Genomic DNA, 20719 nt, shown 5'->3' on the forward strand with positions numbered 1-20719 from the left:
TGTATTCCATTGAAATTGTTGTGTGCTGCTGCGGTTAGGTGTCTACCTGAGCAGCCATCTTGGATCCTCTCTGATAATTCTGATGTTGGTACTCTTGAAGTTGTCCTTACACTATCTTCATATTTTTGGATTCTTTTTTCTTTTCTTCTTCTTTTTTTTTTTAATGCAAACAACAAGAGGCTTTATTCCAGTGCGCTGGGGCTCAACTCGTAACTCACGCAGGAGCAGAGGAGTCGAGCCCCAAGTAGAAAATCTCACAAGTTTTTAAAGGCAAAAACCACACATTGGGAGGGGTTGCACTTGGATTCTTTTTTCTTGTTGCTATTTTTGTTGGGTGATTTTTTGCTTTTTGTATTTCAAATCTTTGACTTGATTCTTATGATCCTCTAGTCTGCTGTTGGATCTCTGTATATTATTCTTTATTTCAGTCAGTATATGCTTAATTTCTAGATGGTCTTTTAAAAAATATATTTTATTGATTTTTTACAGAGAGGAAGAGAGAAGGATAGAGTTAGAAACATCGATGAGAGAGAAACATCTATCAGCTGGCTCCTGCACGCCCCCCACTGGGGATGTGCTCGCAACCAGGGCACATGCCCTTGACTGGAATTGAACCTGGGACCCTTCAGTCCACAGGCTGATGCTCTATTCATTAGGCCGAACTGGTTAGGGCTCTAGTTGGTCCTTTTCCATATCCTTAAGAGTTTCACTAAATTTATCGGTGCTTTCTAGAAAATTCTTGAAAAACCTTATAACCAGTTTTAAACTCTAAAACCAATCATTTACTATCCTCCATTTCTTTCATTTGCGACTTGTTTCTTTGTCTCTGAATTTTGGCTGCTTCCCTGAGTTGATAGATTGGCTTTGTGTATTAGGTGTCCTACAGGGCCCAGTGGCTCAGCCTCCCAAGTTACTTGAGATGAACACTCTTGGTGCTCCCCTTTGTGGGCTGTGTGTAGTGTTGTTGTAGTTAAGCCTTGATTGTTGTTGGTATCACTGGGAGGAATTGACCTCCAGGTCAATTGTCTGTGAGGATCAGCTGAGTCTATGATGGGAGAACTTCTGTGCTGGTGACACCCTTATGGGACAAGACTTAACTTCAGTGGGGCTTTGGTGCTCACTGAGTCTGCCCCTTGAGTGTGTCCCTTATAGATCTGAGGAACTGTAATCTGGATGGTCCCACTCTGATCACTGGGTACACTGGCTCTTGTATCTCCAAAGAGGCGCTAATTTAGTCTCTGCCTGAGATCACCAAGCAGGAGCTACAGAGAGATCTGCAGATTCCTCCTCTTTGTTTTGGGTTTGGAGGTGTCCAAATGAGGCCCAGCTGTGAAGCAATGCAAGCTTCTGTGGGGACTTGGGCCTTCTTTTGGATGTTCTGGGTCTCTCTGACTCAGCTGCAGTTTGTTAGGTAATTTTAGATTTCAAAGGACCAGGCTATTCATATGCAAAAACCTCTGTGCACAGCTTGGGTGCAGGTGGGTCTCAGGGCAGAGCAAACAGCAATGGCTGGCCATCGGCCCTGCCCTAAGAGGCCCCTGGGTCTCAGTGTCCCTCAGTAACCACTGCAAGCATCTCTGAGTGAAAGCTGCCCTTGAGTTCTGCCCTATGCCAGACAGTCCAGTTTCTCCCAGAATGAGTATGAGTCCCCAGATTCTCGCCCAGAACTGGAGTTCAGAGCAGTTGGGAGCTTGTGTCTCCCTCCCAAATGAAAAAGACAGCAGCAAAATTACTCACATGCCTCTCCTTGTGTGCGCCTCTGTACCTCTGCACTTTACTTCCGCAGCTCTTCTGATTCTCAATGTGCTTTTCTCTTTCCTTCTATTTGTAGAAATTCCACTCAGCCAGCCTTCCTGTGGTTCTGGATGATGTCTGTTTTGAAGTGGTTGTGTGAGGCAGCAATTTCAGGTGTTTACCTATGCCGCCATCTTGGTTTCTCTCTGTCCATTGGTTTTTAGAGAGTGGAAAGGCGAGTGAGACACAGAGAGAAACATTGATGTGAGAGAGGCACATCAATTGGTTGCCTCCTGCATGCACCTTGATCAGGACGGGATTGAGCCTGAAACCAAGGTGTGTACCCTTGACTGAAATCCTTCAGTCTGTGGGTCAATGCTCTATTCACTGAGCCAAACCAGTTAGAGTGGATATTGTATTCTTTATTTTTGATTCTTTTCTTATGGTATCCATGTCCTTTTACAGGCTATTGGTTCTCATTAACCATTTTAACCATTGCTTTGAACTCTAGCTTGCTTCCATTACATTTAGGGTTTTTTTTCTGGAGATTTCTTGCTATTTGGTTTGGGGCATGTTTCTCAGTCTCCCCATTTTGGTTGCCTCTCTGTTTTGTTGTTGCTGTGTATTAGTAGATCTGCTAGCCTTAATAGGGTGGACTTACACAGTAGACATGCAGTGGTACCCAGTGACACTGGCCACCTGCACAAAGTGCACCAGGAATGTTTGTTGTGTAGGTTACATTTGCCCCGGCTCGGCTCTCCAGATATGTCCCCATCCCGCTAGTTCCCCAAACATCCTCCACCTCACAGGTTGTCCTCTTCTGGCCCTCAGCGTTACCCAAGCAAGCCAATCACACCCTCCTGTGGAACCAGGGCTTACTCCAGCCTCTGGTCACAAGCCTTCCTCCTGCACCTGTGGTCTGAGAGCATACTTTGTATAACTTCCATCTTTAAGAAATTGTCAGGGTGTGTTTTATGGCCTAAAAATGTGGCTGTCTTGAGGAATGTTCTGTAAGCTTGAGGCATACACTCTGAAATAATTTAGGAATGTCAATTTGATGTTCAGTTCAGCCATGTCCTTGCTGAGCTTCTGTCTCCCTGCTCACATCGCCCAGCTGTTCTCTCATGTGTCCACTGTCTACATTAGATTCCTTGGTAGATTAATCCTAGTTGTTTAAATTCCCAGCCTGGTAATTCCAACATTGCTGCCCAGTCTGTGTCTGATGATGCTCTGATTTTTTTTGTCTTTTAGTACACTGTATTTTTTTGTTAAAAGTGGACATGATGAACTTACAAAAAGACTGACAGCAAAAGGAAAATAAGAAATGTAAAATGCTGTATTTTTAATATTAATGATTATATTTTCAAAAATATCATTCACATCTAAAGGTAACAATGCCATAAATCTATAGCTTACAGTAGGAAATACAGATGTAAATAGCCTATGTACACTTTGCATTATTGATACAATTTTATACACATAATCCTATACAATACCCAATAAGCTTCAGAGAAAACATCTACAAACCCACTTGCCTGGATAGCAGAGAATAGTTTTTTAAAAAGAGACAAAAACAAATGATTCTTATTTCTCAGCTGCATGTGATGGAGCTTTACATGCATGGAGATGAAGTCCGAGGTATTTATCACAAGAAGATATTTAACTTTGCTCCATGCCAGCCATGAGGGACAGGGCTAGAGACTCCACTGTGGGAAGAATAAAGTTAAAAAATTGGTTTAAGTATTTGATAATGTATGAGTAAGGCTATAATCAATTCAAAAATGAAAAATACTTAAAGATATTTTCCTTTTTTATTGATTGCAGAGAGGAAGGGAGATGGAAACATAAACAATGAGAGAAAATTACTGGCTCCCTCCTGCACACCTGCTACTGGGAATTGAGCCTGCAACCCAGCCATGTGCTCGAGACCTGAACAGAACCCACTATCCATTGAGCCAAACCTGCTAGGGCCACATTTTCCATTTTTAACTAAAATGGTGATTATTTTTTAACGTATAATAAAGATAATCTTCATTTATTAAATATAAATTTTAAAAAGTATGATTTATTTTTATTCACTTCATTTTAATTTTGAAAATAAACAAATCTGGACATTTCATGAAATAAATCGTATTTGTTCCACATGTCAGAAACTCTGAAGTCCGTTCATAACAAAATGCCAAGTTCTAACCTACAACCACCCAATTAAAAAATGGACAAATGTTAATCAGCTTAACAATAACCCACAACCTTCGGACCAACTTGATTTCTGGTCAGGGCACATGCCTGGGTTGAGAGCTTGATCCCCAGGGAAGGGTGTACAGGAGGCAGCCAATCAAGAATTTTCTCTCATATTGATGTTTCTATCTCTCTCTCTTTCTCCCTTCCTCTCTGAAATCAAGAAAAATATATTAAAAAAAGAAAAGTGTGACAAATCTATTTTGTTTTCTGCTTTTCAGAATCCACTAGTGTAACAAATGACATACTAGAAAGCAAAATCTTTAGTAACCGTGTTTGATCTTTGATATTCATTCATCCCATAATAATTCTGAAAACACCACACACACACACACACACACACACACACACACACACACACACCACAATTCAAAGCATGGTCCAGCTGCTGACAGACTTTCCAGGTTGAAATAATTCGTCATGAGATCAGTATCAAAGTAGGAGCTTTTGTACAAGGAAACAGAAAAGCAGTAAGATTTTAGCATGTATACTCACGATGTGGAAAGGAACCCCTACAGACGGCTTTGTTTAAAATGGTCACAAGAAACATATGGCAGTTTTTAAAATCAGACTCCATTTTCTCTATAGATTCCATCCTAGGAAAGAAAGTACATTTCAACTTAACTAAGTGCATTTGGAATAATTTTTTTCTTTTTTCTTTATTTTTATTAAATTATCTGTGTACATATCTTACCATTGCCCCCCTCCTCCCATACATATAAGTACAACCAATGGACACAAAAGTTTTGTGTCCATTGGTTGTACTTATATGCATGTATACAAGTCCTTCGGTTAATCTATTATCTCCCCCTAGAATCTCAAGTATAAAGACAGAAAATATAAAATTTCTTGCCTCACTTTTTAAAGAATATTTTTATTTTTTTTGCCATTTAATCCTTTTTTTTTTTAATTTTTCAATCACAGTTGACATACAATGTTGTATGTTTCAGATGTACAGTCCAGTGATTAGGCATTTTAGAACTTACTAAGTGGTCATCCCAATAAGTCTTGTACCCATCTGACACAACACCTTAGAATACTGACTGTATTCCCTATGCTGTCCGTTACTCCATGATTCTCCAACCCATTCGTACTTTTTAAAAAAATCATTTTTAGCATTTATTATAGTTATTAAATTTATAAAGACAATAAATTCCATACTAAATATTAAAAATTTGATAACACAATTGAAGATAATATATTCTTTATACTATTTTTTCTTTTTCTTTTTTTGTTGATTATGGTATCATATAATTGTCCTCATCCCCCCATTCCCATCCCAAACCACTCCCCACATATGCCCCCATCCCCTGTTGTCCATGGCCACTGGCTAGGCCCATATGCATGCACACAAGTCCTTTGGTTAATCTCTTTCCCTTACTCCCACCCTCTCCTACTTTCCCTCTGAGGTTTGAAAGTCTGGTCGCTGCTTCTCTTTCTCTGGGTCTGTTTTTGTTCATCAGTTTATGTTGTTCATTATTTCCTCTAGATGTGTGAGATCATGTGATCCAAGAAATACCCTTGTAAGAACTGACCATTCATACTTCTTAATCCTTTATTTTTTGTCCAGATCCCCAACCCCATCAAGCAACTGTCAAAATGTTCTGTTATTATGAGTTTGTTTCTGTTCCACTTGTTCGTTTATTTTGATTTTTAGATTCAATTGTTGATTTGTATTTATTATCATTTTATTGTTCACATTTAAAAAATATATTTTATTGAATTTTTACAGAGAGGAAGGAAGAGGGATAGAGAGTTAGAAACATCGATGAGAGAGAAACATCGATCAGTTGCCTCCTGCACACTCCCTACTGGGGATGGGCCCACAACCAAGGTACATGCCCTTGACCAGAATCAAACCTGGTACCCTTCAGTCTGCAGGCCGAAGCTCTATCCACTGAGCCAAACCAGTTTCGGCTATTGTTCATATTTTTAACCCATTTTTTTCTTATCATCCTTAAAGAAGACCCTGTCATATTTCATATGATACTACTTTGATAGTGATCAACCACTTTAGCTTTTTCTTGTCTGGGAAGCTCTGTGTGTCCTTCCGTTCTGAACAATCTCCGTTGCAGGTCCTGCTTTCCACCACTTCGCATGTTCTCTGCCGCTTCCTCTGGCCTGAAGTTTCTGTTGAAAATTATCAACAATTGTATGGGTGCTCCCTTGTAGGTAACTAATTGCTTTTCTTTGCTTTTAAGATTCTTTGTTTTTAATTAATTGTCTTTGGCATTTTAATTATGATGTGTCTTGGTTTGGGCCTCTTTGTGTTTGTTTTGTTTGACACTCTCTGTGCTTTCTGGGCTTGGGTGTTTATTTCCTTTACCAGGTTAGGGAAGTTTCCTATTATTATATTTTCAAATAGGTTTTCCATTTCTTGCTCTCCATTCTCCATATGGCATCCTCATGATGCAAATGTTGGTATGCCTGAAGTTGTCCTAGAGGCTCCTTATACTATCTTCATTTTTTTAAAACTCCTTTTTCTTTCTGCTTTCTGATTGGGTGTTTTTCACTTCCTTAATTCCAAATCACTCATTTGATTCTCAGCTTCATCTACTCTGTTGACTCACTGTAAATTATTCATTTCAGTTAGTGTGTGCATCATCTCTGACTGGTTCCTTTTATGACTTCTATGACCTTTTTCCATGCTGTTGAAGTCTTTACCGAGTCCTTGAGCATTCTTATAACCATTGTTTTGAACTCTGTATTTGCTAGTTTGCTTGCCTACATTTCATTTAGTTCTTTTTTGGGGGGGAGCTTTCTCATGTTATTTCATTTGGGACAGGTTTTGTTTTTGTCTCTGCATTTTGGCTGCTTCCCTGTGTTTGTTTCTATGTATTAGATAGAGCTGTTATGTCTCCCGAAATTGGTAGAGTGGCCTTGTACAGTAGGTGTCCTGTAGGGACCAATGGGTGAGCCTCCCCAGTCACCTGAGCTGGGCATGCCAGGTACATCCCTGTACGCACTGCCCTGTTGTAGTTGAGCTTTAATTGCTGTTGGTGTCAGAGGGAGAGATTGACACCCAGGCCCAACTCGCTGTGAGGAGCAGCTGTGACTACAGTGGAGGAGCTGCTGTGTGGGAGACACCCTTATGGAGCAGGACTTGCTTCAGGGGGGCTTTGGTGCTCACTGAGTCTGCCCTTGACTGTCACTCATGGAGATCGTAGAGTTGTAATCTGGCAGGGTCTGAAGCTGTTGACCAGGTGCACTGCCTCTGGGATCTCCCAGGAATTGCAAGGTCAGTCACCACCTGTGCCCTGCCTGGGGTCACCTAGCAGGAGCTACAGAGAAATCTGCAGATGGCTACCATTTGTACTGGGTTTGGAAGTGCCAAGGAGAGGCCAGGGTGCAAACCAAGGAGCTGCCACTAGTGCTGTGCCTGAGGCCACTTAACAAGAGGTATGGGGCACGCTGAGCCCAAATGCTGCTTGTTTGCAATTTGTGAACCTTTGAGAAATTTCAATAAAGTCTGCAGCAGGAGCCAAGACTGACAGATAGTATGGGAAAGCCACTGCCTGTTTGGCTCAATGGATAGAGTGTCGGCCTTTAGACGGAAGGGTCCCAAGTTTGATTTAGGTAAGGGCACATACCTCAGTTGCAGGCTCAATCCTTGGCCCTGGTCAGGGCACATGCAGGAGGCAACCAATAGATGTGTCTTTAACATCAATGTTTCTCTCTGTCTCTCCCCCTTCCTTCTACAATCTCTAAAAATCAATGGAAAAGTATTCTCGGGGAGGAGAACAAAGATGGTGGCCTAAGTAAGCGCCTAAACTACTGCCTAACACAACAATTTCAAAACAACAAATAAAAGACAGAACGGACATCATCCAAAACCACAGGAAAGCTGGCGGAGTGGGAAATCTACAACTAGAAAGAAGGAGAGAGGCTCACGGGTCAGGGGAGCCACAAAGCACTGAGAGAGGAAGACGCGCGCAGAGAGGAAGGGCAGCCGAGTGCCGGGCTGGCGGGAGGGGGAAGGAAGCCCCCGACTGCACTGCACCCCAGTTCCGACTGCACTGAACCACAACCCTGGCCGAAATCCTGTGGACCCAGGCTCATATGGGTGGAGTTTGGAATGTAGAGAAAGGCACCTGGAGACTCAGAGACTGTGAGGCTCAGGGAAGCCGGGAGCTGCAGCAGGCAGGGTCTAGAGTCATTTGCCAGTGAGCACAGAGAGGTCTGACTGGAGGCTGCTGCAGCCTCTCCATAGCAGAAGGAGTCGGAAGCGCCTGACTGCACTGAACTCCAGTTCCGACTGCACTGAGCACTGAAACCCAGTTCAGGGTGAGTCCCTGGAGGATCCACGCTCTTATGAGGGGAATCTGGACTGTCAGGCAGAAACTCAGAGGATCCATGGAAGGCAGAGCTCTGAGGCATGCGCACAAGTGCAGGGCTGACGGGAAGCCAAGACTGTTGGCTCAGCCCTGAGACTCCGTCTCATCCAAGCTGAGTGCAGAGGCTTTTGCAATTTTGCAAGTCTGATCCTATAAGACTGTCTCCAATACAGAAGATATCCCGGCATAGACACCAGCTGATACTCACATCCAATTGGCCTGGAAGGCAGTTCCTCCCAGGGATACCAACAACAATCAAAACTTAACTACAGCCTAAACCGGTTTGGCTCAATGGATAGAGCATCAGCCTGCGGAATGAAAGGTCCAGGTTCAATTCTGGTGAAGGGCATGTTCCATGATTTCGGGCACATTCCCAGTAGGGAGTGTGCAAGAGGAAGCTGATCGATGATTCTCTCTCATCGAAGTTTCTAACTCTCTATCCCTCTCTCTTCCTCTCTGTGAAAAATCAATAAAATATATTAAAAAAAAAAAAAGACTTAACTACAACAAGGCTGAACACGCAGTACACAAAGGGGAGCACCAAGTGTGTCTACTTCAGGTAACTGAGGAGGCTGAGCCACTGGGCCCTATAGGACACCTAGCACACAAAACTACTCTACCAACTCAGGGAAGCAGCGAAAATGTGGAGACAAAGAAACAGATCACAAACGAAAGAAATGGAGGAAAACAAATGATTGGAGATTTCAAAACCATGGTTATAAGGTTTTTCAAGAATTTCCTAGAAAAGGCTGATAAATTTAGCAAGACCTTTGAGGATATGAAAAAGGACCAACTAGAAATTAAACATACACTGACTGAAATAAAAAAATTATTCAGAGACCCAACAGCAGACTAGAGGAACGCAAGAATCAAGTCAAAGATTTCGAATACAAAGAGACAAAGGATACTCTTCTGGAGAAGCAAGAAGAAAAGAGAATCCAGAAAGTTGAAGGAGCCTCTGGGACAACTTCAAGCGTACCAACATCAGAATTATGGGGGTGCCAGAAGAAGAGAGCAAGATACTGAAAACCTATTTGAAGAAATAATGTCAGAAAACTTCCCCCACCTGGTGAAAGAAATAGACCTACAAATCCAGGAAGCCACAGAATCTCAAACAAAAGGAATCCAAAGAGGACCACACCAAGACATATCATAATTAAAATGCCAAGGGCAAAAGACAAAGAGAGAATCTTATAAGCAGCAAGAGAAAAACAGTTAGTTACCTGTAAGGGAGCACCCATATGACGATCAGCTGATTTCTCAACAGAAACTATGCAGGCCAAATGGGAGTGGCAAGAAATATTCAAAGTGATGAGTAGCAAGAACCTACAACCAAGATTACTCTACCCAGCAAAGATATCATTCAGAATTGAAGGGCAGATAAAGAGCTTCACAGATAAGGAAAAGCTACAGGAGTTCATCACCACAAAACCAGTATTATATGAAATGCTGAAAGGTATTCTTTAAGAAGAGGAAGAAGAAGAAAAAGGTAAAGATAAAAATTATGATCAACAAATACTTATATATCAACAAGTGAATCTAAAAATCAAGTGAATTAAAAATCTGAGGAACAGAATAAACTGGTGAATATAATAGAATCAGGGGCAAAGAAAGGCAGTGGATTGATAATTATCAGGGGGAAAGTGGTGTGGGGGGTGCAGGAAGAAACTAGACTAAAATTGTGCAGAGGGTGAGGTGGGAACCAGGTGGAAGGGAGCTATGGGGGGCAAAAAGGAGAAACAATTGTAATAATCTGAGTAATAAAGATTTATTAAATTAAAAAAAAATAAAGTCTCTTAAAAAAAAAAAAAGAAAGTTATCCTTGGATGAGGATTAACAACAAAAAAGAAAAGCGACTGTAAACAGCTTGGATGGGCCCAGAAATTGGGTGGGGTGTCTCTGTTTCACATAGCCATACTCCCTGCTGTTTTTTATTTTTTAATATTTTGATTTTTTTACACGGAGGGATAGAAACATCGATGAGAGAGAAACATCGACCAGCTGTTTCCTGCACACCTCCTACCAGGGATGTGCTCACAACCAAGGTTGATAGGAATCGAACCTGGGACCCTTCAGTCCGCAGGCTGATGTTCTATCCACTAAGCCAAACCAGTTTTGGCTCCCTGCTGATTTTTACAACCAGAAGTTATGGGCACTCTTCTTCCCTGGGCTGTGGGGCTTAGTGTGAGCTTGTGAATTCTGGCTCCTCAGGGGAGGATAGGGGTGGGGGGTGGTCAACAGCAGAGGAATCCCTGTTTTTATCTGCCACCATGTGTGTGGGACCAGCCTGTTCTGGGTCTCTGCCCCTCCTACCAGCCTCAGTGTGGCTTTTTCTTTAGGCCCGAGTTGCAGGGCTTGCATTCAGCTATATTTCAAGCAGTTTTGAATGATGGCTCTTCTGTAGTTGAGTTGTAATTTTGATGTGGTTGTGGGAGGGTTCAAATAATGCATTTACCTACGCTGCCATCTTGACAGGAAGTCCTCCTGCCCTTCTTTAAAATAAAACTTCCAAAGAGTCATTTTTACATAAATCTTGTTGCTGTTGTTTTTAAAAAATGTATCTTATTAATTTTATAGAAAGGAAGGGAGAGGGATAGAGTGTTAGAAACATCGATGAGAGAGAAACATCAATCAGTTGCCTCTTGCATGGACCCTACTGGCGATTGAGCCTGCAACCAAGGTACATGTCCTTGATCAGAATTGAACCTGGGGCCTTCAGTCCCTGGGCTGATGCTCTATCCACTGAGCCAAACCAGTTAGGGCACATTGTTTTTTAAATATATTTTTATTAATTTCAGAGAGGAAGGGAGAGGGAAAAAGATTTAGAAACATCAATGGTGAGAGAGAACTATTGATCAACTGCCTCCTACCAGGGATGGAGCCTGCAACCCAGACATGTACTCTGAGAGTTGAACTCGTGACCTCTGGTTCATGGGTTGATGCTCAACCACTGAGCCACTCCTGTCAGGCTCGACATAATCGTGCTTCAGGATAGCACTACCGAGTTCCAGATCTGGGGTCACAGGAAATTCCTTTTCCTATTATTCATTCTGTATTTGACTTTTCACAAACAGGGCTTCCTTTGAAATAACACATTAAAGATATAAAACCCTAAATTTAAAAATATAGGGTTTTATATATTTGGAGACTGGGAGGGCGGGGTCAAGAGAGGGGCTGACCAAGCGCCCAGAAGAGGCAGGCCAAAGGTAAGGAGGGTTATCGCTGCCAGGGGCTCCCCTGCGAGGAGAGAGGCCTGGGCTCTAGGCAAGGCTCCCAGCGTGGACAGCCAACGCAGGGAACAGCCATCCATGCTGCATCCCGCAGCAGGGCTTCTATCTGCTTGGCAGAGCTGAGTCTCCTGGAGACAATGTAATTTCTTCCTTTTAAAAAATATATTTTATTGATTTTTTACAGAGAGGAAGGGAGAGGGATTGAGTTAGAAACATCGATCAGCTGCCTCCTGCATACTTCCTACTGGGGAAGTGCCCACAACCAAGGTACATGCCCTTGACCGGAATCGAACCTGGGACCCCTCAGTCCCTAGGTTGACGCTCTAGCCACTGAGCCAAACTGGTTTGGGCAGTGGTCGGCAAACTCATTAGTCAATAGAGTCAAATATCAGCAGTATGACGACTGAAATTTCTTTTGAAAGCTGTATTTTTTAAACTTACACTTCTAATGCTAAGTACTCACCCAGGCCATGGTGTTTTGTGGAAGAGCCACACTCAAGGGGCCAAAGAGCAGCATGTGGCTCATGAGCCGCAGTTTGCCAACCACTGGGTTAGGGCACTGCAATTTCTTTAAAGGGCTGGCACATAGGATTTTTCGTTCCCACCCACTCACCCTAGGTTTTGGTGGAGGGAGGGCAATGTGGATTGGAGTCGCCTGAGGATGGACTGGGGTGGAAGGAATTGGGGAGAGTCACGGGGGTTTGGGATACCTGTGCTGGGTCACAGCAAACATTTTTCCTGAGAGGTGCAAGGCCCGCCCCCCCCCCCCCACCCACCCAGCAAAAGTCTGGGGGAAGGCAAATGTCCCACCCTAAGAAATCCAACTCCTCCCACTTTCTCAAGTCCTGCTTGTCCCACCCTGCATCTCAATCCCTGCTGAGGAGGCACCAGGCTCAGGGAGCAACAGTGACTGGCTTTGGGATGGGGCCACTGCCCCCACGTTTTTGGGAACCTGGCTGATGCTTCCCTCACAGGAGAGCTGAATCTCATGGCTTCTGGCAGATCCCCAAGCCTGGCTAAGAGGCTCCACCCTGCTGAAGTAGGGAAATATTCCAGGACAGACTCAGATGGTGGGAACACACGCACTATCTTCTCTGAAGTCTGAACATGTGCTGACCCACCACTGGCTTTGTGCTGCTAAAATGCTGGCCTCAAAGCTCAGCTTGGCCCTTCCTGAGGGCAGACAAGCCCAATGGAGGCAGCAACATGCTGTGGGTTGCATCAAAAGCCAGGCTCCTTTTTTACTTCCATAATTTTGAACCAGATGCTGAGACCCAAAGTTTGACAGCTTCTGACATTGGCTAACACAAAAGTACCACCCAGAAGGCTTGAAATTGGCATACAAAACAGCCTCACCCAACATAAGGACAGGATCCAAAGGGAAATCCTAGCAGGCACTAAAGTCTACTGAGATGAACGCCAATTATTTATTTTTATTTCCCATTATTTTCTCTTTTTTAATGCTTTGGTGGTGTTATTATTCTACCAGAGGCCCGGTGCATGAAATTTGTGCACTTAGGAAGGAGCACCCTCAGCCAGATCTGTGTCCTCTCGCAGTGTGGGAGCCCTTGGGGGAGTCTGACAGTTTAGGCCCGCTCCCCGCCTAAGCTGTCCGTTGGACATCCTTAGCGCTTCTGTGTGGGCGGGAGAGGCTCCCATCACTGACACTGTGCTCACCAGCCTGTGAGCCCAGCTTCTGGCTGAGTGGTGTTCCCCCTGTTGGAGTAAACTGACCACCAGGGGGCAGCTTCTATGTTGAGTGTCTTCCCCCTGGTGGTTAGTGTGTGTCATAGTGACTGATCATTCTGCTGTTTGGTCAATTTGCATATTAGGGTTTTATTATATAGGATTTTCTCTCTTGTTTCTTTCACATTTCTTATTTTTCTCTTACCTCTCTTAACTCTATCAATGATTAGAGAATCATTGACAGGTAATCTGTATCTCCTGCATGCCCCCTACTGAGGGGTGAGCCTGCACTCCAGACATGTGCCCTTGACTGAGAATTGAACCGTGACCTCATGGTTCATAGGTCGATGCTTAACCACTGAGCCACACAGCCAGGCTTCTTTTTTACTTTCATAATTTTTCTCTTCCCCTATTCTCTTCTAGTATTCTTTTTATTTGACTATTATATATTTTTTCTTTTATTATTCTTGTCCCATTTTCTCTTTTCTAATTCCCCTTCTTTTGTGGTTAATTTTGGTGTTATTGTTGGGTACTTTTGTGTGTTTTTGTTTTGCATATATTTTAAGTACATTTTTATTGATTTCAGAGAGGGGTGGGAGAGGGAGAGAGAGATAGAAACATCAATGATGAGAGAGAATCATTGATTGGCTGCCTCCTGCAAGCCCCCTCCTGGGGATCGAGCCTGGAACCTGAGTATGTGCCCTTGATTAGAATCAAACCTAGGACTTTTCAGTCTGCAGGCCGACACTCTATTCACTGAGCCAACCAGATAGAGCTTTTTTTTTTTTTTTTTTAAATGTTTTTATTTAATTTTAATTTTAATTTTTTAAACATTTTTGTTGATTTCAGAGAGGAAGGGAGAAAGAGAGAGATGGAAACATCAGTGATGAGAGAGAATCATTGATTGGCTGCCTTCTGCATGCCTCCTATTGGAAATCGAGCCCACAACACAGGCATTTACCCCTGACCGGAATCGAAGCTGGGACCCTCAGTCTGCAAGCCGACGCTCTATCCATTGAGCCAAACCAGCTAGAGCAAACTTATGTTTTCTTTTGTGTTGAGAGCACAAACATGGTCAAGGTTGAGCCTCTTAGTCAGCCAGCCTGAAAGGACATCTGACCCATGAATGAGACATCAAGACTCAATTACAATACGCGAGCCCAGTAGCACACAAAAGGGCACCCCAGCATCCACTCAGGAGTCAAGGAGACCACACCACCGGTTCCACAGGACGTTTACTGCACAAGGCACATCATAGACGGGAGTCAGAGGAGTTCATTTAATAAACAGAAATACCCACAAAGGGATGACTAACATGGGGAGACTCAGAAACAATCCCCGGCATGGTTGATGTGGCTCAGTGGTTGTGTGTGGACCCATGAACCAGGAGGTCACAGTTCCATTCCCGGTCAAGGCACATGCCTGGGTTTTGGGCTCGATCCTTAGTGTGGGGTTTGCAGGAGGCTGCTAATCAATGAGTCTTATCATTGATGTTTCTGTCTCTTTCTCCCTGTCCTTTTCTGTCTCTGAAATCAATAAAAACATATTAAAGAAAAAAAGACAAAGAGAAAATCTTAAGGGCAGGAAGAGAGAGAAAATTACTTATCCGGGGGATCCCATAATGTTATCAGCCGATTTCTCAACAGAAATACTACAGGCCAGAAGGGAACAACAATTCAAAGTAATGAAAAGCTAGGATCTGAATTAATACTACTCTTTTTTAAAAATTGATTTCAGAAAGGAAGAGAGAGGGAGAAAGAGTTAGAAACATAAACAACGAGAGAGAATCATTAATTGGCTGCCTCCAGATGTCCCCTACTGGGGATCGAGCCCACAACCAGGACATGTGCCCTGACCAGGGATTGAACTGTGACTTAGTGGTTCATAGGTTGGTACTCAACCACTGAGTCACACCAGCCAGGCCCAAGAGAAAGAGAGGAAGGGGGAGAGAGAGACAGCAAGCAAGCGAGTGAACATTGATAAGATCCCTCTTGTATGAGCCCCCAATTGGGGATCGAATTACGTAGAAATCTTTCAGTACACAGTATGGTGCTCCAACTGAGCCACTCAGCCAGGGCACCTCTGTTTTGTTCAATTTTAGGCAAAGCATATGCAGCAATGTTATTTTTCCCCCCACCCCAGTTACACAGGAAGAGAAATATGCTTTACATACTCTGAGATGGCAATAATGAAGCCAGTTAAACTTCCATTTCCATGCCTATGATCATGGATTTTACTTGCTATCTTAGTTTGTATAGCCAAAGTATTCTGATATAGCCACAGGCCAAGATTTAAAATGGATCTGCACTACAACAACCTCTCATCTCACAAGTTAAGACAAGCTGTTACCACAACAACCAGGCAATGGAACTTGCACTTTTCATTTAGGGAAGTGACGGCCGCAGCATTACATTGGGGATGATCAATTTATAAGGTATACAAATGTCTAACCATTACGCGGTACACCTGAAACAAATATGTTGAAGGTCAACTGTAATTGAAAAATAAGTAATTGCAGCATTACACTGATTTTATGAATAAGGCAGAGAAAAACTCACTGCTCAGCTGTACATCTGAGCTCACAGTGAGGCCGTGGCAGGGCGCCCAGCAGGGGAGCTCCTGGTCTCCGCCCTTTGTCGCAGGGTGCTTGCCCTCCTTGTGCTGCCGTGAGTCATGAACACCCCACACACCGAATACAGAATCCTTCTTCTAGGGCTCATCTCAAATACAACTTGGGACTACAGTGTAGCATGGCTTCTAGAATTTGCTTTAAAATCCATTCAGTGTGAGTGAGTGAATAGTAAGCAGAACTAGTTTCAGCTGGCGCCTGCTGAGGGCGCTTTGGGTCCGTTCTGTCCTTTTCTCTCTACTTCTATGTATGCTTTAAGCATCGATAATGAACATTTAACAAACCTACACAAAAAACATGAATGTAATCTAAGGCTATTTGTCCTCATTAAAAGACTTCAAATTTTTCTTATTATTTTACTGCTCACAAAAGAATCGCACAGTCCTGATGTTGTCTGGTTTAGGTGAGCAGATTCTTCATTTTTTCCTTAAATATGTGGTATGTGATATGCTGCCAAGATGCAAAAAACCCTCAGGATGGAGCCAATGAAAACACTGCAGCGCAGAGGCTCCATAGCCACATACTTACTGCCACGCCCCAAGGCCGGCCTGCCAGCCATCCGCAAACATGAGAGCCAAGTTCAGCACCTTCATGATGGCTTCCTTCACAAAGCTGACCTGCAGATCAAAACATGGCAGATCACTGTCTTGGTACCTACGTTTGGACACTGACACCAAAGCTTTCACCTCACTCAGTCACCAAGCAAGTCCCTCAGCACAACTGCGTGCTGCGCAGGAGAAGGGTGCCTGGCTCGGAACGGCGCACTGGGCCCAGCCACACACACAGAAACACACAGGCCAGAAGGGAACCACACACGGCGCCCGCAGCACAGGTGGCGGCAGCACAATCCCACCCCTTTCCTGGGACAGTCACTGAAATTCACCAGTGAAACGAGGCAAGCATTTCCAATGGCTGCAAGAGGACCTCACCCCAATATTCACACTAAGGTGGGCGCACCTCCCGAATAAAGCACTCTTATGTCTTTATTTTATAAAAATTTCCAACTGACTCTATGCGCAGAGCAGGTGAGGCCGGGCTGGCAACAGAATTCTCACGGTTTCTCTAAATCTGTAACCTCATGTGGTCTGGTCTTTCCTTAAAGAATGTTCTACAGAACAGAAACCTAATAACTAGAACATTCCAAAGCCAAGAGGCAACCTCCCTTGCCCAGCTTCCTTCCCGCCTCAGTGGACAATATTACAGGTGACTTCCCGTCTCACGTACCTTTTCTCTCAGCAGACATCGATCATGGATGGTTGACAAATATCTATAGTGAATTTTAATCAATTGATCTAAATCCTTGGCTTCCTCGATTTGATGTTGAAATTCCAACCCTGTACTGTGAAGAATCTTGGAAGAGAAAGATGAAAGTATAATCAGACTTCTTCTTGGAAAATTTGTGTAATCCCACACAAAACTTTCTTTTATTTAAAAAATATTATTGGTTTCAGAGAAGAAGGGGAAAGGAGAGATAGAAACATCTCATCAGTCCTCTTGATTGGCTACCTCCTACATGCCCCCTACTGGGGATCAAGCCTGCAACCTGGACACATGTCCTTAACTGGAATCTAACCTGGGACCCTTCAGTGCACAGGCCGATATTCTATCCTCCGAGCCAAAGTGGCTAGAGATGCACTAATTTTTTGAAATATAAAAATTAAAATTTTTTTTATCGGTAAATTGAACAAGTTTTTCTAAGTTCCATTGTCTATATAGAGGTAGGCAAAGTAAGTTTACAGTTGTATTACAAATAAATGCTATAATAATTAATAGATAACAATACAGGAATAAACTGCTTTCTGTACTCACATCTGCACACCTGATCCTTCCTGCTGCCTCCTCAGCATGGAGGCTGAGGCCAGCGCACGGAAGGCCACCAAGGCCCAGGAGGCAGCGAGTGCAGCAGGTCTGACGTGGAGGCTGGGCGGACTCACTTCCCCCAGAGTGGGTTTAGAACTAGAGATAGTGTGACTAGAAGTGTTTTTGGCAACCACCTGATACAGCCATCGTTCAAACAGCTGAGGCCTCACTCTTCCTCTTGAGCTGGTTCTAAGACGTGTAAGGAGCATTTGCACTGTAGCTAAGTTTCTTGTTTTGAAGAAAAGAAAAGAGGATGTGATCTGGTGGTTTCTTCCTCCCAACACTCCACACTGGCCTGACAGACGCTGGCTGCTACCCAAAGGTGAAGCGATTTCCAGGGGCTGCTGTCAACACTGTCAAGTTCGGAGGCTCCTGCAGCAGTTAGGAGGCAACTCCCACAGAGGGCGCTGGCTGTGCCCGTCCTGGGGGACAGGAGGGCCGACGGCACACACGTCTCAAAAACAGCCCCTCCCTACCCCACTGCCACAGTTTCATGACCAAAGTTTTTCTAGAGGCTATTTCTACATTTACAGTCTATGAGTATGTGGGGGGCTCCTTTGGGTGTATGACAGTTGGAAGAATCTTACCTAATAATAAACATGTACCTCGGTTACTCCTACAGCCAATCAGAGTGAGTATGCAAATTAAAGGCCAAAGATGGCAGCTGCCCAGATGCTTCAGGCACAAGACAGGACGCCTGCTATGAGAGGAAGGGCGGGTGTGTGTGTGTGTGTGTGTGTGTGGGGGGGTGGGTCGGTGGTGGTGGGGTGTGTGGGTGTGGCGGGGGGCGCACTCGAAGGGATCTACAGGAGTGGAGTGCCGCAGCAAACACAAGTGAAGATGAAGGAGGCAGACTCTGGCCGGAGCGAAGGCCTGGGTCCCGGGTGCCAGAGGAAAATCGGTGCTGGAAGCCAAGGGAAGGAAGACCTATTGCACAAATCTCTGTGCAACGGGCCTCTAATCCTATGTAATAAAAGGGTAACATGCAAATTGACTGAACGGCAGAAAGACTGGCTGCTATTGACACACACTGACCACCGGGGGCAGATACTCAACGCAGGAGTTACCCACTGGTGGTCAGTGTACTCCTTCCTCAGCCACAAGCGGGGCTGATGGCTAGGGTGCAGCAGCCTGCCTCCATGGCAGTGCTAAGGATGTTCGACTGTGGGGAGCGGGCATAAGCCGTCAGTCAGAGATCCTCGGAGGGCTCCCGGACTGTGAGAGTGCAGACCTGGCTGAGAGACCCCACCCCCACCCCCGCCCGTGCACAAATGTCATGCAGCAGGCCTGTAGTTCTCTATAAACAGATACGAACCCTGGTCATGATGTAGTTGTGTAAGCTGTTTACAAAGTGCATGAGCTTCACACGCAAGAGGAACATACGATGAATCTGCTGCCTCATTGGTTTCTTCTGTGGTCCAAACTGGGCAGCCATTTCCTGTCCACACAAAAGCCCGTCCTGCAGTGGTGGCTGTCCAGCTAGTTCTGTAAAGGATTCAAAGAGCAGTGTGGGATACGAGCTCCACTCTAAGCTGACCCACCTGCTCAGGGCAGGTCCTTGGCCCGTGGTCACCATGTGCACGGCAGGGACCCCCTTTCAGAGTCTCTTAAGCTCTGAGAAGTTTCCGTATCACCTGGATGATTGCTGTTACCAAAAATGTACATGCAAAGTCCCATGAACTTGCCATTAGAATTTTCACATTACCTAAGATGAACTATTATTCTGGCTAAATTCCAAGTCAAATTGTTGTATTTCAGGTTAACCGTATATATATCTGGTATTTCATTCAGGGACATTAATTCTGACATCTGTTAAAATGCTGCTATGAATACATGTCATTTTAGTACTTGTATATGTCAACCACTTTTCAGGGCTAAAATTAAATGATATTTTATCTGCTGAAAACAAATCTTACCACCAAACAGTAAAACATCCAGACTGTATTTTGCCCATTTTATTTGCAGTAAGAGAAGGAACACCTGGTTATAAATTTTTTGACATTCTGAACTTATAACAATGTCCACAGGCCATGGGACCTGCAAAAACAAGAGCAGCACATTAGGACATAAAGTGTTCTATGAGGTGTGTTCTCATCAACAGAAAGCAATGTCTCACAAGGAGGACCAGCTACCTTATAGCTCAGCGTCAGGCCGTCTAAAATGTGAACGGGGAGTTTCTTCTTGGCTGCGTCCACATTTTCAAAAGCTATAGACAGACTAGATGAAAGAAATTTAGTTTTAGTTTGTGAAAATATTACGCTCATATAAAAATGGTCTTTAAAAAAATCCTTATCACTTTAACATTTATTTTATTTACATTTTATTCCAAAAAAAGAATAAAAGTATTTCATAAAAGGAGTGCAAATATTCCAAGAAAGGATTTTCTGACATATATTCCAAAATAGGAATTTGGCTTTGGAAATAAGAGGGAAAAGTTTTCAAATACTGCGTTTATCTATAAAAAAGAGACACTTCACAGTGGCAGCAGGTTAGTTAGGAAGAGACGAAGACAGGGTGTTTAATTCTGAAAAAAACGCAGGCAACGGGCTCAGAAGCAAACCTCTGCTCACTGTGTGTGTGTGTGTGTGTGTGTGTGTGTGTGTGAGTGAAGTGGGGTCTGACCCTACAGCACGGTGTCATGCTCATTTTATCCACTCATTCCTAACACTGGTTCGAATGTGGCTCTCGAGTTGCCTTCCCCAGAGAAGCCCCACACATCTGTCCCAAGGACACAGTGAGGGGCTGTGTTTGAGGGTGCAGGTGCTGCTGGCTTATGCAGTAACTGGTGACTTGTGGGGTCAAGTGGAAGGGGAGAAGCTAAGAGCTGTCAGGAGGCATCAGAGAGAAGCTTTCAGATGAGCAGCACTGAAGACACAGGGATATGTGACATCGAGCAGTCAAAAGTATTGGCTGTGCAAACTCTTGGGCTACACCACTGATTTCCAGGTCATTAGGGGTGGAAGAAGCCATCAATAGGGAAGGGACTTGCCCAGGAACGAGTGCGGAGG

At 44.0% G+C, this 20719-nt stretch overlaps 1 protein-coding gene across 2 annotated transcripts in view; it reads right to left on the reverse strand.

Annotated features, from left to right (window-relative positions):
• Positions 1–3052: 3052 nt before the first annotated feature.
• TUBGCP5 (tubulin gamma complex component 5) overlaps positions 3053–20719 on the reverse strand; it is a 98380-nt gene continuing 80713 nt past the window's right edge. For both annotated transcript variants that reach the window (XM_084899009.1, XM_084899010.1), the window contains 7 exons: positions 19844–19928; positions 19628–19748; positions 19027–19196; positions 17076–17201; positions 16380–16468; positions 4468–4568; positions 3053–3440 (listed from right to left, as the gene is read on the reverse strand). In XM_084899009.1, coding sequence (XP_084755135.1) covers positions 3394–3440; positions 4468–4568; positions 16380–16468; positions 17076–17201; positions 19027–19196; positions 19628–19748; positions 19844–19928 — 739 coding nt within the window. In that variant the 3' untranslated portion in view covers positions 3053–3393. The remainder of the gene's footprint in view (positions 3441–4467; positions 4569–16379; positions 16469–17075; positions 17202–19026; positions 19197–19627; positions 19749–19843; positions 19929–20719) is intronic.

Source organism: Pipistrellus hanaki (assembly GCF_964339955.1).
Source record: "Pipistrellus hanaki genome assembly, chromosome: 11".
Lineage (NCBI taxonomy): Eukaryota > Metazoa > Chordata > Mammalia > Chiroptera > Vespertilionidae > Pipistrellus > Pipistrellus hanaki.